This window comes from Balaenoptera physalus (assembly GCF_965194825.1).
Source record: "Balaenoptera physalus genome assembly, chromosome: 11".
Lineage (NCBI taxonomy): Eukaryota > Metazoa > Chordata > Mammalia > Artiodactyla > Balaenopteridae > Balaenoptera > Balaenoptera physalus.
The window spans coordinates 107,753,304-107,772,736 of NC_138896.1; the positions used below are offsets into that span (position 1 = coordinate 107,753,304).

General features: G+C 35.5%; 1 protein-coding gene and 1 long non-coding RNA gene across 2 annotated transcripts in view; both read right to left on the reverse strand.

Moving 5' to 3' along the window:
• Positions 1 to 19,433, reverse strand: part of LOC309638046 — a 53,440-nt gene that overhangs the window by 16,962 nt on the left and 17,045 nt on the right. The gene's annotated exons all lie outside the window — the stretch shown is intronic.
• Positions 14,127 to 19,397, reverse strand: LOC309638153 (vomeronasal type-1 receptor 90-like; the record flags this gene model as incomplete). The annotated part of the gene is given in 4 exon segments (XM_082413763.1): positions 14,127 to 18,681; positions 18,684 to 18,909; positions 18,911 to 19,170; positions 19,346 to 19,397. Coding segments are annotated over 4 exon segments (963 nt in total). The 3' UTR covers positions 14,127 to 18,256.

Here is a 19,433-nt window from a genome sequence, read left to right on the forward strand (position 1 = left end):
ACCAAGACCTCAAAGGGAAACTAAAAAGAAGGTGGAGTTTGTGCAGGTAACCAAGGCTCTATACAAAGTCACCGGTGTTCACTGGGTGAGAGCTGGTCCGAGTTGTGTGTGGCCGAGCTGGGAATTCCCCTGAACCTGCCTTATTAATTTAATTAATAGACTTTATTTTTTATTGAGATATAATTGACATATAACATTATATTAGTTTCAGGTATACAACATAATGATTCGATATATGTATATACTGTGAAATTATCACCACAGTAAGTTTACGTAACATCCATCACCATAATAGTTACACATTTTTTTCTTGGGATTCTAAGATCTACACTCTTAGCAACTTTCAAATATGTAATACAATATTATCAACTATAGTCACCATGCTCGACGTTACACCCCCTGGATTTATTTATTTTATAACTGGAAATTTGTACGTTTTGACCCCCTTCACCAATTTTGCCCACCCTCACCCTCACCTCTAGCAACCACCAATTCAGAAAGCTCAGTGAATCCCACACAGGATAAACCCAAGATTATTCACTCACAAATACTTAACAAACTGCTGAAAACTAAAGGCAAAGAAAATATTCTGAAGTCAGTCAGAGGAAAATGATGCATTTTGTGTAGGGGAAACAATATTCAAATTACAGTACATTTGTAATCTGAAACCATGAGGCTCAGAAGAAATTGGAACCACATTTATAAAGTGTTGGGGAAAAACCTCGCAATGCAGAATTTTAATTCTGGCAAAACATTTTTTGGAAATGAAGATGAGATAAAGACATTCTCATATGAAGGAAAACTAAGAGACTTCATTGTCACCAGGCTGAGTCTAAAAGAATTGCTAAAGGGAGTTCTTCAGAGAGAAGGGAAATGATATCAAAAGAATATTCGGAACATCAAGAAAGAAGAAAAAAAGAGTCAGAAATGGTACATATTGGTAAACTTAATAGACTATTCTTCTCTAGAATTTTTCAAAACATGTTTGATGGGGGAAAGCAAAAATTATAGCATTATCTGATAGGTTTTTCCATGTACATGGATGTAAGACTGAAGACAACTAAAACATAAGGAGAGAAGGTAAAGTGACCTATACAGTGATAAGTTTTCTACATTCCACTTAAAGTGGTAAAATACTGATTTTAAATAGACTCTGAAAACTCAACTATGTACACTACAATCTCTAGAAAATCTACAAGAACAACTATAAAAATATAGTCAAAGACAGCAGTAGATAAATCAATATGGAATATGAAAAAAATGTAGAAATAACACAAAAGAAGACAGGACAGAGGAAACAAGAGGAACAAGAAGTAAGAGGAACAAACAAACAAAAAACAAATGAAAAAACATAAACCCTAGCATATCGTTAATTACAATAAATATCAATTGTCTAAAAACACCATTTAAAAACAAAGATTGTCAGAATAAAACAAACATGATCCAAATAATGCTGTCTACAAGAAACCGACTTCAAATAAAATTATATATATATGTATATGTATATATATATATATACATATACATATATATATATAGTGAAGGGATGGAAAAAGATATACCATTCAAATACTAATCAAAAGAAAGCTAGATTCAACATACATTTGTAATAACAACTCTCAACAAAGTGAGTATAGAGGGACTATACCTGAACATAATAAAGTCCATATATGACAAGCCCACAGCTAAAATCACACAAAATGGTAAAAAGCTGAAAGCTATTCCTCTATATCAGGAACAGACAAGGATGCCCAGTCACCACTTTTGTTCCACATAGTATTGGAAATCCTTGCCAAAGCAAGTAGGCAAGAAAAAGAAATAAAAGGCATCCAAATGAAAAGGGAAGAAGTGGAACTGTCCCTATTTGTAGATGACAATATATTATGTATAGAAAACCCTAAAGACTCCACCAAAATACTGTTAGAACTAATAAATGAATTCAGTAAAGTTGTAGGACACAAAACCATTAAACAAAAATCAGTTGTATTTCTATACACTAACAACAAACTATTAGAAAGAGAAATTATGAAAACAATTCCACTTACAATTACATCAAAAAGCAGAAAATACCTAGAAATAAATTTAACTAAGGAGGTGAAAGATCTGCACACTGAAAATTACAAGACATTGATGAAAGAAACTGAAGACACAAATAAATGGAAAGATATTGTGTGCTCTTAAGTTGGAAGAATTATATTGCTAAAACGTCCATATTACCCAAAGCAGTCTACATATTCAATGCAATCCCTATCAAAATTCCAATGGTATTTTCCACAGAAATAGAACAAAAAAAAAAAATCCTACAAATTGTATGGAACCACAAAACATTCCAAATAGCCAAAACAATCTTGAGAAAAAACAAAGATAGAGACATCATGTTTTCTGATTTCAAACTATATTACAAAGCTATAGTAACCAAAACAGTCTGGTTTTGTCATTAAAAATAGACACATAGCTCAATGGAACAGAATACAGAGCTCAGACATAAACTCATGCATATGTTGTCAATTAATTTACAACAAAGGAGCCAAGAATTTACACTGGAAAAAGGATAGTTTCTTCAAAATGGTGTTGCGAAACTGGACAGCCACATGCAAAAGGATGAAACTGGACCACTACCTTACACCACACACAAAAATCAACTCAAAACGGACTAAAGACTTGAACATTAGACCTGAAACAATAAAACTCCTAGAAGAAAACATAGTGGTAAGCTACCTGACATTGGTCTTGGTGATTTTTTAGATATGACACCAAAAGCAACAAAAGCAAAAATAAACAAGTGGGACTATATCAAAGTAAAATGCTTCTGCACAGTAAAGGAAACCATCAACGTAATGAAGAGGCAACCTATGGACTGAGAGAAGATATTTGCAAATCATATATCTGATAAGGGGTTAATACACAAAATATATAAAGAACTCATACAACTCAACAGCAAAAAAAAAGCAAACAATCCAATTAAAAAATGGGCAGAAGATTTGAATAGACATTTTTCCAAAGAAGACATACATATGGCCAATAGTTACATGAAAAGATGCTCAACATCACTAATCATCTAGGAAATGTAAATCAAAACCACCATGGGATATCATCTCACACTTACTAAAATGGCTATTATCAAAAAGACAAGAAATAACAAACGTTGGCAAGGATGTGGAGTAAAGGGAACCTTTGTGCACTGTTGGTGGGAAGGTAAACTGGTACAGCCACTATGGAAACAGTATAGAGGTTCCTCAAAAAATTAAAAGTATAACTACTGTATGATCTAGCAATTACTCTTCTGGGTATTTATCTGAAGGAAATGAAAACACTATCTTAAAAAGATATTTGCATCTCCATGTTCATTGCAGCATTGTTTACAATAGCCAAGGCATGGAAACAACCTAAGTGTCCAGTCATGGATAAATGGATAAATAAATGTCATATATATCTATAATCTATATATATTATATGTATTATAGATATATATAACATATATTACATATATATTATTAATCCATAAAAAAGAAGGAAATACTGCCATTTTTGACTACATGGATGGACTTTGAGGGCATTATGCTAAGTGAAATAAGTCAGACAGAGCAAGACAAACACTGTATGATGTCACTTATACGTGGAATCTAAAACAAAAACAAAAAAACAAACACGAGCACATAGATACGGCAAACAGATTGGTGGTTGCCAGAGGCAGGGGGTTGGGGGGGGCAAAAAGCTTGAAGGGGTCAAAAGGGACAGACTTTCAGTTTTAAGGTAAACAGGTCCTGGGGATGTGAGGTACAGCATGGTGACTCTAGCTAATAATACTGTGCTGCATATTTGAAAGCTGCTAAGACAGTAGGTCTTAGAAGTTCTCATCACAAGAAAAAACTTTTATAACTATGTGGGATGATGGATGTTAACTAGACTTATTGTGGTAATCATTTCACAATAGATACAAATATCAAATCATTAAGTTGTATACCTGAAACTAATATAATGTTATATGGCAATTATACCTCAATAAAAAAAGGTAGACTTGGATTAGTTGTAAATGTATATTGCAAACTCTAGGGCAACCACTAAAAAAGTAAAGAAGTGTAACTGATATGCTAAAAAAGGAGAGAAAATAGAATCATATAAAATGCTCAATGAAAACCAAAAAAAGGCAAAAAAAGTGTGGAAGACAAAAATAGAAACAAAGAACAAGGGCAACAAATAGAAAACAGTAACAAATACAGGAGATATTAATCCAACAGTATCAATAATCACTTTGAATGTTAATAGTCTGAATACACTAGTTAAACGACAGTGATTGGATCAAAAAACAAAACGCAATTACATGTTGTTGACAAGAAACCTACTTTAATTACAGAGACACATATAGATTAAAAGTAAATGGATGGGGACTTCCCTGGTTGTGCAGTGGTTGAGAATCCGCCTGCCAATGCAGGGGACACAGGTTCAATCCCTGGTCTGGGAAGATCCCACGTGCCGCTGAGCAACTAAGCTCGTGCGCCACAACTACTGAAGCCCGTGCGCCTAGAGCCCGTGCTCCACAAGAGAAGCCACCGCAATGAGAAGCCCACACACCGCAATGAAGAGTAGCCCCTGCTCACCGCAACTAGAGAAGGCCCACGCACAGCAAAGAAGACCCAACACAGCCGAAAATAAATAATAAATAAACTGTTTTTTAAAAAAAGTAAATGGATGGAGAAAAACATACCATGCTAACACTAATCAAAAGAAAGCAGGAGTAGCTATATTAATTTCAGATAGAGCAGACTTCAAAGCAAGGAAAGTTATCAGGGATAAAGAAGGCATTACATGATGATAAAGGGATCATTTCTCCAAGAAGTCTCAACAATTCTTAATGCCATGTACCTAAAAATGGAGCATCAAGTTACATGCAGCAAAAACTGGTAGGGCTGCAAGGAGAAACAGATGAATCCTGCATAATAGTTGAAGACTTCAACACCCCCTTATCAGAAGTAGACAGATGCAGCAGGCAGAAAATCAGTTAGGACACAGTTAAACCCATCAGTACTCAATCAACAGGATATAATTGACATCTATTGCTTCCATTGCCCATCTGTTCTTACATATTGTCTACTTTATCCACTAGAGCCCTTAGCATATTAGTCATAGTTGTTTTAAATTCCCAATCTAATTCCAACATCTCTGCCATGTATGCTTCTGATGCTTGATTTGTCCCTTCAAATTATGTTTTGATATGCCATGTAATTTTTCTTTGATAGTTGGACTAGATGTACCTGGTAAAAGGAACTGCTGTGGAGGAAAAACAGCATCTTGGCAGTGTGAGTTTTTCCTTTTTTTCTCTTCCCCCGATTTACAACTAACTGGATGTCCATAACCAAACCAAAGTGCCTCTGCACATTACGCCAGGACATCCAGGAGTTTCTACCACCTGTGCATCTAGCACGGCAGACAGGCCTTCAGTGGGGCTGTGGGTCCACGGGAGGTGGTGAGCCTGCCCCACACCCACTTTTCACACCAAGAAAAGGGCAACCTGGAGAGTGTAACACAGGGCACCATTCATGGGAGACAGAGAATCTGTGGAGGTCCATCCAACCCGATGGGAGAAAGTGGTGTGCCATCAGAGCAGCATAGAGATGAGTTTGGAGGAAGAGAAGACAGACGAACTCACCAAGCAGGTCCCCCTCCCCAGGGTGACACTGTGAGGTACTGCGCTTTTTGCTGGTAACGGGGACAGCCGTGACCTCCCTGGCAGAGGAGTGGGATGCAAAAGCGGTGAGTGACTCACTGCCCGACTGAACACGCTGCAGCTGAAGGGACCCATTTCTCTACAGCAGCACCTGGATTGCTGAGGAGAGACCTCTGTGACAGGGATGGGGGTGGGGGAGTGAGAGGAGAGGGAAGGAGGCAGACGAGAATATCAAAGCGCATTGAAGGAATGCATTTCCTGCCGTCTGCTCCAGGATTTCAGCAGGAGGTCCGCCTATGAACCTCTGGAGTCTCCCATTCGATCCCCCAACAGAGCCACGGCACCCACAGCCCCAGGTGCTAAGGCCACACCTCCTTTCACTCTGCTGCCACCTCTTTTTGCATGCTCAGGAGTACTGCTCTGAAAGCCAGAGCCAGTAAGAGAAACCAAAAACTTGAGCTATAGTGCCACCTTCTGAAATACAAAAGAAAGGTTTCTAATTGCCAGCCTGTTGAACTGTAACAGCCAGAAAAGCCCAAATCCTTGCCTAAGGAGAGTGTTTGCTACTTCGAATGTGAAAGCAGAGGTGCATATCCTCAAACACTATGAAGAATCAGGGTAATACGTCATCAAAAAAGAAAATGATAATTCTCCAACTACTGAATTCAAAGGCATGGAGTACTGCAATCAAACTGATAAAGAATTCAAAATAGCTATTATGAAGAAATTCACTGAGCTACAAGCAAACTCAGAAAGGAATTCAATAAACTCAGGAATAAAATCAATGAGCAGAGGAGTTCTCTACTAAAGAGACTGAAATTTTAAAAAAGGAACCAAGCAGAAATTCTGGAGCTGAAGAATTCAGTGATTGAGACGATGCATACATTAGAGACCATAGGTAATGCAGAACAGATGGAAGAAAAAATAAGTGACTTATAGGAATTTAGAAATGATTAGGTTGGAAGAGGAGAGAGAACTAAGATTTTTAAAAAGTGAAGAAATTTATGAGCACTATCAGTTTCAATCAGAAAAGAAAACATAAGAATAATTGGTGTACCAAAGGAGAAGATAGGAGAAGGGGGCAGAGAGCTTACCTAAAGAAATTTTAAAAAGTAAATAAATAAATATTTAAAATATATATATATATATATATATGTATATATAAGAAATAATAGCTGAAAACTTCCCAAGCTGGAACATACAAGTCCACAAAACCAACAGAATACCCTATTACCTCAATGTAGAAAGATCTTCTCCAAGATATAATATAACATAGTATAACTGTCAAAAATCAATGGTAAATAAAGAATCTTAAAGGCAGCCAGGGGAAAAAAGAAAGTAACCTACAAGGGAACCCTCATGAGGCTATCAGCAAATTTCTCAGCAGAAGCTCTACAGTTCACGAGAAAATGCAATGACAATTTCAAAATATTGAAAGATAAAAATTGCCATCAGTAATTCTTCATCTCACACAGTTATCCTTCAGATATGAAGGAGAAATAAGGGTTTCCAGACAAACAAAAGCTGTGGGAGTTCACCACCTCTACACCTGCCTTGCAAGAAATGCTAAAAGGAGCTCTTCAAAACAATGTGAAAAGACATTAATTAGTGACACAAAACATATGAATGTAAACAACATGCTGGTTAAGGTGAAAAATAGACAGTATTAGAAAAAGTAACTCTATTAGAATACTGTGTTAACCACTTAATTATAGTATAAAGTTTAAAGAAAAAGAACACTGAAAATAATTACAGTTATTATAATTTTAAAAATTCACAGCATAAAAAGAGGTAAATTGTGACATCAAAAATAAAAGGAGAGGAGTAAAAAGGTGGAATCTTTATAGGTGAATGAAAATAAGTTGCTATCAGTAAAAAAGGGACTGTTTTATCAATGAGAAGTTTAATGTAAGCCTCATGGTAACCACAAAGCAAAAATCTAGAGTAGATTCACAAAACATAGAAAAAGGGGAGACTGAGCATATCACCACAAAACACCACCAATTACAAAGGTAGGCAGAAACAGAGGAGAAAAGAAATGGTGGAGACACAAAACAACCAGAAGTCAAATGATAAGATGGCAAAAGTCAGTCCTTATATATCAATAATCACTTTACGTGTAAATGGATTGAATTTACAAATCAAAAGGCATGGAGTGGCTGAATGAATAAGAAAAATAAGAACCCACTATATGATGTCTATGGGAGACTCATTACAGCTGTCAAGACATACACAGGCTCAAAGTGAGAGAATGGAAGAAGACATCCTAGCCAGTGGGAACCAAAAGAAAGTGGGGACAGCCATAGTAATATCAGACAAAATAGACTTCAAACCGATAGTAGTAACAAGAGACAAAGAAGGTCATTACATAATGATAAAAGGGTCAATATATCAAGAACATATATCAACCATAAATATATATGCACCCAACATTAGAGCACCAAAATATATTAAGCAAATACTAACAGATCTGATGGAGAAATAAACAACAATACAATAACAGTAGAGGACTTCAATATCCTACTGTCAGCAATGGATGAATCATCCATACAAAAAAATCAACAAGGAAACCTTGGAATTGAACCATATTTTAGACCAACTGGATTTCACAGATATATATAGAGTATTCCAACCAACAGCAGCAGAATACACATTCCTTTCAAGTACACATGAAACACTCTCCAGGATAGAGCATATGATAGGACACAAAATAAATCTTAGCAAACTTAAGACTGAAATCATACCAACTATCTTTTCTGACCACAATGGGTATGAAACTAGAAATCAACAGCAAGAGAAAAGCTGGAAAATCTACAAATATGTGGAAATGAGTAACACACTTCTGAACAAATAATGGGTCAATAAAGAAATCAAAAGAAAAATAAAATATCTTGAAACAAATGAAAATGGAAACACAACATATCAAAACTTACAAGATGCAGCAAAAGCAGTCTAGAGATGAAAGTTTATAGAGATAAATGCATATACTGATATATTCAAAAGATCTCAAATAAACAACTTAACTTCACATCTTATAACAATAGAAAAAGAATAAATTAAGCCCAAAGTTAGCAGAAGGAAGGAAATAATAAAGATCATAAAGGAAATAAATGAAATAGAGACCAGAAAAAAAAGACAAGACCAATGAAACTAAGAGTGGGTTTTTTGAAAAGATAAACAAAATTGGAAAACCTTTAGTTAGACTCACCAAGTAAAAAAGAAGACTCAAATAAATAAAATCAAAAATGAAAGAGGAGACATTACAACTGATACTGTAGAAATACATAGGGTCATAAGAGACTACTATGAACAATTATATGCCAATAAATTAGATAACCTAGAGGAAATGGATAAATTTCTAGAAACACACAACCTACCAAGTCTGAATCAGGAGGAAATAGAAAATCTGAACAGATCTATAATGAGTAAAGACATTGACTCAGTAATCAAAACCCTCCCCACACAGAACCCCAGGACCAGATGGCTTCACTGGCTAATTCTACGAAACATTTAAAGAGGAATTAACACCAATTCTTTTCAAAAACTTCTGAAAAATTGAGGGGGAGGGAACAATTCCAAACTCATTCTACAAGGCCAGCACTATCCTGATATCAAAGCCAGATAATAACACAAAAGAAAAAAAACTATAAACCAATATCCCTGATGAATATAGATGCAAAAATTCTCAGAAAACATTAGCAAACTGAATTGAACACTACATTGAAAGTATTACACACCATGACCAAATGGAATTTATCCCTGGATGCAAGAATGTTTCAACGTATGAAAATTAATAAGTGTAGTATATCACATTAATAATATGAAAGATAAAAATCACATAATCATCTTGATAGATGCAGATAAGGCACTTGACAAAATACAACATCTTTCATGATTAAAAACCCTCAAAGAGGGCTTCCCTGGTGGCACAGTGGTTAAGAATCTGCCTGCCAATGCAGGGGACGTGGGTTCGAGCCCTGGTCTGGGGAGATCCCACATGCTGCGGAGCAACTAATCCTGTGCGCCACAACTACTGAGCCTGCGCTCTAGAGCCCAAGAGCCACTACTACTGAAGCCCGCACACCTAAAGCCCACTCTCTGCAACAAGAGAAGCCACCGCAATGAGAAGCCCACACACTGCAATGAAGAGTAGCCCCCACTCGCCGCAACTAGAGAAAGCCTGCACACAGCAACAAAGACCCAACTCAGCCAAAAATAAATAAATAAATAAATAAATTTTAAAAAAACCCTCAAAGATTGGATACAGAAGGAACATACCTCAACATAATAAAGACCATTTATGACAAACTCACAACTAACTATACTCAATGGAGAAAAATTGAAAGCTTTCCCTCTAAAATTAGGAACAAGACAAGGATACACCCACTCTCACCACTCTTATTCAATGTCCTACTGGAAGTCCTAGCTAGAGCAATTAGGCAAGGCAAAGAAATAAAAGGCATCAAAATCTGAAGGGAAGAAGTAAAATTGTTGCTATTTGCAGAGAATATAATTTTGTATATGGAAAATCCCAAGACTCCCCCAAAAACTGTTGGAACTAATCAATGATTTCAATAAAGTTGCAGGATATAAAATCAACATATAGAAATGAGCTGCATTTCTATACACTAATTATGAAATATCTGAAAAAGAAGTAAAGAAAATTATCCCATTCACAATAGCATGAAAAACAATAAAATACTTACAAATGAATTTAACCAAGGAAGTGAAATGTCTGTACATTGAAAACTACATTTTTTTTCACCACTTTGTTGAAAGAAATAGAAGATACAAACAAATGGAAAGACATCCTGTGTTCATGGATCAGAAGAATTAATATTGTTAAAATGACCATAACATTGAAAACCATCCGTAGATTCAATGCAATTTCCATCAGAATTTTAATGGCATTCTTCACAGAAAAAACAATCCTAAAATTTGTACTGAACTACAAAAGACCTCAAATATCCAAAGCAATCCTGAGGGGAAAAAAAAACAAAGCCAGAGGTGTCACACTCCTGATTTCAAACTATACTTCAAAGCTATAGTAATTAAAACAGTATGGTACTGGGGAAAAAAGACACAGATCAATTGCCTAGAATAGAGAGCCCAGAATTAAATTAAATTCCTGCTAATACAGTCAATATTCAACAAGGGAACCAAGAACATTCAATGGGGAAAGGATAGTCTCTCCAAAAAATGATTTTGGGAAAACTGGATAAACACATGCAGAACAATGAAATTGGACCCTTATTTTACAGCACTCACAAAAATTATCTTGAAATGGTCAGAGACTGAAATATAAGACTGATACTGTAAAACATCTAGAAGAAAACATAGGGAAGAAACTCCTCAATATTGGTCTTGGCAATTTTGTGGATATGACACCAAAAGCACAAACAACAGAAGCAAAATTTTTAAAATGGGATTACGTTAAACTTAAAAGCTTCCTCACAGGAAAAGAAAAAAATAATGAAATTAATAAAATGAAAAGGCAGCCTACAGAATGGGAGAAAAATTTTGCACACCATACACAGTCCTCCATATCTGTGTGTTCTGCATCTTCAGATTCAACCAACCTCAGATCAAAAATCTTTGAAAAAAATTCCAGAGAGTTCCAAAAAACAAAACTTGAATTTGTCACATGCTGGCAACTACTTACATAGCATTTACATTGTATGATGTATTATAAGTAATCTAGAGATGATTTAAAGTATATGGGAATATGTGTGTAGGTTATACACAAATATTACACCATTTTATATAAGGGACTTGAGCATCTGTGAATTTTGGTATCCATGGGGGGTCCTGGAACCAATCTTTCATGGATACTGAGGGAAGACTGTATCAGATAAGGAGTGAATATTTAAAATATATAAAGAATGCATAACAACAACAATGACAAATCCAATTGAAAAATGCACAGAACTAAATAAATAGACTTTTTTCTAAAGACATCCAAACAGCCAACAAGTACTTGAAAAGATGCTCAACATCACTAATCATCAGGGAAATGCAAATTAAAATCACAATGAGATATCACCTTGCAGCTGTTAGAATGGCTATCATCAAGGAGAAAAGAGATAACAAGTGCTGAGGATGTGGAAGATTGTACAAAGTTGGTAGGAATGCAAATTGGTTCAACCACTATGGAAAACAATATAGAGTTTCCTCAGAAAGTTCAAAATAGAGCTACTACATGATCTAGCAATTCCACTTCTAGGTAAATACCCAAAGGAAATGAAAACAGGATTTCAAAGAGCTATATGCACCTCCATGTTCTTGCAGCATTTTTTATTCATACATGAGAAAGGAGGACATCCTGCCATTTGTGACAACATGTTTAATTTTTTTCATTTCCTTCATGTTTATACTTGCTTTACTTTATTGTTTCCTCATTTCCATTTCAACTGCTTTTTTGTTCAAGGTGTTCATTTCACTTTCTTTTCCTTCCTAATAAAGAATTTCTATTGTCAGTTTCCATCTATTGTTACATTTCCTTTCCCTGATCTTGTAATCAAGAACTCTGTACCAAATATTTCTCAGAGTAAGATGCTCAAATTCCCTTCTATTTCCTTGAACACAAATAAGATAGATCTTTCCAATATTTTTTAAAATTTATTTTATATTTATTTATATTTATATAAATTTGTTTATAATTTGTTTCTGACTTATCTCACTTAGCATAATGTGTTAAGCACATTATGCTAAGTGAGATAAGTCAGAAAGTAAAGTACTGAATGATTACCACTTATATATGAAATCTAAGAAAGCCAGACTCATAAAAACAGTAAAATGATGGTTACCAGGAGACGGGGGTGGGTGGAAAGGACAGATGTTTAAGGGTACAAAGTTAGAATGAGTAGTAAATAAACTCTAGTGATCTAATGCACAGTACAGTGAATACAGACAACAATATTGTATTATAGTCATCAAATGTGTGAATCCACTAGAAATGTGGTTGTGAGGTATGAGAAGAGGGGAAGCATTCTCTATTTCTATGATTAGGTCGCAATTTGTCAGCGAGCCCATGCCTCTCGGCTGTGAACTTCACAATTGTTTCTCAGTTTTTTTCTCCCCCTTAAGGTGGGACAGAATGGCTAGAGAGAGCTGGAGTTGGGTATTCCCCTTACCTGGGTCAGTTAGGCTCTGATAATACCCCAGTTTAGCCACCGGTTAACCAGCTTCCTCTGAGGGCAGGGTTTGTAAAGAACAGAGTGCTCTAGTTTATTTTTAAATGGTTCCTTTTCCCCTTCCCCTCCAGGAAGCCAGAGGGGATTTTTCTTTGACATTAACTGTGGGAATACAGTGGAACTCCTGAAGGTAAATCTCCCAATATCGTGTCTCTCCACCACCCCCACCAAGGACTGAGTCCCCTTGGAGTTTTTAACTCTCTGAGTTGTCCACACTGAATCTCCAGCAATCCTTTAATTACAGTTCAGGTCTTCCTACCCTGGCACTGGCTCTTGCAGCAATTTCCACTTGTGAGCCTCTGCTTTAGTAATCCATGTCTTCCTGTATTTGCCTGTCTCTCCAACCTTGGGGGCTGTGGTTTACCCTATGTCTTCCCTTCTCAATTGGATCCAAGATGAGTTAATGGTTTTTCAATCTGTTGAGCCATTTATTTGTTAGACTGGAGCGGCGACTTCCAAGCTCCTTACATGCAGAACCAGAAACCAGAAGTCCCATTAACCCATTTGTTTTAAATGAAGTATAGTTGATGTACAATATTATACGTTTCAGGTGTACAATATAGTGATTCACAATTTTTAAAGGTTATACACCATTTATAGTTACTATAACATACTGGCTATATTCCTGTATTGTACAATATATCCTTGTAGCTTATTTTATACATAAGTTTGTACCTCTAAGTCCCCTACCCCTATATCGCTTCTACCCCCTTCTCTCTCCCCACTGGTAACCACTAGTTTGTTCTCAGTATCTGTTAGTCTGCTTCTTTTTTGTTATATTCACTAGTTTGTCATATGTTTTTAGGTTCCACATATAAGTGATGTCATACAGTATTTCTCTTTCTCTGTCTGATTTATTTCAATTACCATAATACTCTCCAAGTCCATCCATGTTGTTGCAAATGGCAAAATTTTCAGTCTTTTTTTATGGCTGAGTGGTATTCCACTGTGTATATATACCACATCTTGTTTATCCATTCATTTTGTTAAACCTTTTTAAAATCCTAATATCGGTGATTTGTTTTTTCTTTTTTGTTGATCAACATAGCTAAGAATTTGTAATTTTTTTTTTTAATTTACTTATTTATTTATTTATTTATTTGGGCCCTGTCTTCGTTGCGGCAGGCAGGTTCCTTAGTTGCAGCATGCAAACTCTTAGGTGCAGCATGCATGTGGGATCTAGTTCCCTGACCAGGGATCGAACTCCGGCCCCCTGCCTTGGGAGCGTGGAGTCTCAACCACTGTGCCACCAGGGAAGTCCCAAGAATTTGTAATTTTTGATCTTGGAAATAGCTTTCAGCTTCATTAATTTTTTCTATAATTGTCAGATGATTTTTCTTTCCTTCCTAGGTATATTGTTTTTATGGATTTCTATTCAAGTTGCTTGTGGTAAGAGAAAACAACTCTGTATAGTTTTGTTTCTCTTAAATTTACTGAGGCTTGTTTTATGTCCCAGCATATGACTTATCTTGGTGTACCATGAGCATGAAAAAAATATTCTACAGTTTTGGGATGTAGGTCTCTGTATTCGATAATTAGAGCAAGGTCATTGATAGTGTTGTTCAAACTACTATGTCTTTTCTGAATTTTTCTACTATTAATTTCTGAGAGAGGGGTGTTAAAATCTCCCACCATGACTGTATTTATCTCTCTTGATTTCTCTCAATTTTTGCCTCATGCATTTGAGGTCATATGCATAGGTGAATACACGTTTACATTTGTTATGCCTTCCTGATAAAGTTTTGCCTTTATCATTGGGAAATCTCTCTCTTGTTATCGTAAATGCTTCATCTTTATGTTTACTTTATCTGGTATTAAAATAGCAACTTGAGATTTCTTATGCTTACTCTTTAAATGGTGTATCTCTTTTACTCCATATTTAATATTCCTATTTTAGAAAACATATAATAGGGACTTGTTTTCTATTTACCATGTCTATCTTTGCCTTTTAATCTGACAGTTTAGATTATCAACATTTTATGTAATTATCAATATGGTTGGACTGAGATCTATCATTTTTCTTTATTTGTTTCTGTGTGTCCCCTATGGGTGTTGTTGCTGCTCCTGCTGCGGTTCTTCTTCTCCTTCCCCTTCTCCTTCTTTTCCTGCTTGCTTTTGAATTATTTGAATAATATCAGTATTCTAATTTATCAACTGGAATTTTGGTGATATGTCTTTGAATTATTTTCTTCATTATTACCCTAGGAAAATTAATGTATATATCTAACTTTTCATGATCTACCTAGAATTAATAATAGCAGCAATTCATATAAACCACCAAATTTTTAATATCATATAGGTTCATTTACACCACCATCATTGTTATAGGTAGTACATTTGCACACAGAAAATCCCCAGTCCAAGTGTTAGAAATTTTGCCTTAAACAGTCTTGTGTATTTTAAAGAAAATCTAAGAAGGAATAAAAGTAGTGTTTTCTTGTTACCCATACATTTACCGTTTCTGTGCTATCCTTTAAGTCCTAAAGATCCAAGTTTCCCTCATCCTTCAGAATGAAGTACTTTATTTAGCATACCTTGTAGAGTAGATATGCTTGCAAATACTTCTTTAAGTTCTACTTCAGTTGAGGATCCTTTTGCTGCATATAATGTTCTGGGTTAACAGGTTTTTTTGTTTTGTTTTGTTTTGTTTCCTTATAGCACTTTAAAGATATTTTCACTGCATTCTGACATCCATTGTTACTGATGAAAAACCCATGGTCATTCCAATCATTGTTTTCCCACTTTTAATGTATCCTCTACCTCTGGCTGCTTCCAAGATATTTACATCTTTGGGTTTTAGAAGTTTTATTATGATCTATCTAGGCTTCATTTTCTTTGAATTTACCCTGTTTGGGGTTTGCTGAACTTCCAAATTGATAAATCTATGTCACTTGTCACATTTGGGTAGTTTTCTGGCTATTCTTTTTTTCAAATATTTTTCCCTTTTCCTTCTCTCTTATCATAACACTAATTACATATACCTTAGACCTTTAGATATTGTCTGGTAGAACCTCGAAGCTCTGTCCATTTCTTTCAGTCCATTTTCTCTTTTTCTCTACTGGTCTTTCATCAAGTTTGTTGATTATTTTCTCTGTCATCTCCATTCACTATTGAGACTATCAAGGAAGATTTTAATTTGGTTGTAAGATATTTCAGTTCTAAATTTTCCATTTGGTTTTTTTTTATAATTTCTATTTCTCTACTGAGAAATCCTATCTTTTCATTCATTTTTTAGTGTATTTTTCTTCCCTTATGGATCACATTTATATTCTATGTTAGAAATATATCATATTATAAATATTTACAATATAAATAAATATATAACATATGTTATATTTATAACTTATAACAGCTTCTTTGAGTCTAGGTTTGGCTTCTATGTATTTATTATACCTTAGTATTGGTCACATGTTCCTGGTTCTTTATATGTTGAGTAATTTTGAATTGTATCTTGGACTTTTAAATATTATGCTATGTTTTTAGTCCTGTTACAATCCTCTGGAGAATGTCTATGTTTTTGTTTTAGAAGGCAAACTGATAGTTCTGTTTCATCTTCTGTTTGTGTTTGTTCCAATCTGAGCTATGTTGGTTTAGGTTTGTTCAGTATGTGTACCGGGTTACGCCGAGACTTGTGCAAGGGCATACACAGAATTAGAAAGGCCCTTCTCTGGTTCTCTTCCCTCTGGGATTCCCTCCAACAGTCTCTGGCCCTCACAGGCCCCTTTTCCTGGCTCCACTGGCCAGAAGTATATGATTTCTATTAACATTGCCATGTAAATTCATGAGATTTTTAGAAGTCCGTGTGAGAAAAGAAATGGAAAATTGATACCTATGTAGGATGCATCTCCAAGTTCTGACTTCTTCCACAATTGGCCTGTTTTTGTGTACTTTTCAGAGTCCTCAGGTAGTTTTGAAAAAATATTTTGTCCAAATATTTCAGCTGTAATTAACAAGAGGAATGGATTCCACTGGTCTAGAACTGGACAGTAGTTTTTAATTTCAATTTCTAAAAATTTCATTTCATGTCTAGAATTTTCATGTCCTTTTTTATTTCTTTAATGTATGTCATGTTTATATTACATTTGTGGTTATTCCAATATCTGCAGTTTTGGGACAATTTTTTCCTCTTTAATTTCTATAGAAATTAGATTTTGTAATAATCTGCAATTTTAGATTTTGGCCCTATAAAGTTATTTTAATCCAAGGAACTTTTTGAGAATGAATTTTCTTTTGCTTATCACCCAGAAAAATAATATTCAATTATGTGCATGAGGAACGTGATTCTCAGACTCACATCACACAAATAAAGTATTGCAGGGAGAAAATTGTGAGAAATCTTGACTTTGTGATATGTGTATTCTGCACTGCTTCTGTAGTATGCTCTGTAATAATAATGATAAGTTTAATGATTTGATTTCCTTTTTAAAAACTGAAATAACACCAGAATTTGATATTGTAATCATCATGCTATTAAAAAGGATATAGCAATGGTTAAAATTATTGACTTTCTGGTTTCCAAAGCTGACATATGGGATTAAACGTTGGAATTCATGTTCTATTCTGCCTTCCTCTATGTAGCTTCATTTTTGCACTTATATATATATTGCAATGATTTTTCACAAGGGTTTATAGATTTTGCAAGGGAATGGATAATTCCACTTGTTATACTTCTGTTATTATTTGCTGATTTTATTAAATTATGTCTAGATAATTAAGACTGTAAGATTACATATTTATGGAATATGTAGAGCTTTTTTCAGATATTGTACATGGTCAATATTTAAACATTACTTTATACAAAGTTACTAATATTCTGTACACACATATAGACATACATACACACATATTATTTAATTAGTTGTTAAAGTAATCAAATCGTTAATCCAGGTTTTATGTTGCCTTTTTTCCAATTATTTTTACAGCTTTCTTGAGGTATAACTGACATAAAATAAACTGTAAATATTAAACATATACAAATGACATACATCAACATGTACAACATGTAAAACTACAACCACAGTCACCCCCAAAATTTCCCTTGTGCCCTGTTGTTATGTTTTCTTGTTTCTTCTTGGTCCCTTCGTCCATCTCCAGACAATAATTGCTCTATTTCCTGTCACTTTAGAGTTTGAAACTATGTAAGAGCTCTGGTTCTTATGAGACTGATTAGCATTAGAAGTTCGTGTTTTCTTAGATAGTTGTACAGTTAAACTATCTATTAGGTACTTGTCAGCCACATATATAAATATGTTTAATAGAAAAAGCATAATTCCATACATTTAAATTATTCAAGAGAGCATATCCTCTACACCACTATTAATCATTCTGAAACCAGTGAATTGGCTCACTGAAGAGAAGTTACCCATCACTGAACAATTAGACATCTACTGTCCTTCCCCTATGTGAATTTTAAGAACTTGGCCATTCGTTTTTCAGTACGGATTAACACTAAAGGACTGATGGTGGCATAGCCATTGCCCACATGCATCTGGACAAGGAGAAGAACTGGGTCACTGTTCCTCAACATTCCTGAGAAGGAAGTGATGATGGAGTCCAAAAAGTATATGACCACAAAGAAACTCACAAGGAACAGAATGGTCTGGGTGGCCCTTTCTTCTGGGGGTGCTTTTGTTAAAAGGTTGGTGCTGTGAAGGTGCTGGGACTGCCTCTTATGCCTGTACAAGAGAATCACCATGTATCCACTTGAGGGGGCCATGAGTCCTATAAGGGAGACATCCCAGAAAGTCACTAGTGAGAAATATACATACCTGAGAAAGTAACTCAGGGGCCAAAGAGAGCAGCATTCAGTGATAACCAGGAGACGTCTGAGGTCACATTGGGTGTGGTAATGGTTGAGGCTACGTAGTGACTACTAATGGACATATTAAAGACCCAGAGGAGGAGAAAGCAATGTAGGTTGTGATGTGATGATTTATGTTTGAACTTTGCCAAGCAGGAGTTTCTGGGGCTGAGGGTGATGGCCTGGAGGACACTGAGCAGGCAGGTGGTACAAATGGAGAGGCCCCTCATCAACCTGTACAAGTAGAGAACCGATTTTACATTTGATGTCATACCAAGTTTTCTGAGACCCCAAAATATCTGTGCCTATGAACCCCATGGTTACTAGCATGACTATGTGGATAAGGGCCAAGTGACTAATCGTCAGATCCGTGGGCTTGAGTCTGTGCTCATGAAGGAAGGTGTGGACGTGGAAGAGAAGAAGGATGGTGTTGGCTGAGATCCCGATTCCAACTTCGGAGAAAAAGGCATTTCTTATATCAACAGAACTGGAGAGTTTACTTTTATCCACCTCTATGGGGACATTTATTTATAGTAAATGTCTGAAGAGAAAAGCAAGAAAAACTCTCCTTACCACAAAAAAATTCTCTTCACCATTTTCAACCAACACTATTGCCATCCTCAAAACATGTGGATTGATCCTGATGCAACCTTTTTCACCCTTCAGTGCTCAAGTCCACCTTCACACCTGCCTGGATGTCACTGTAGTTCTCTCCCCTGACCCACCCTTTTGCAATCATGGTGGATAATGTATCCCATTACTGGGCTGGGCTCTA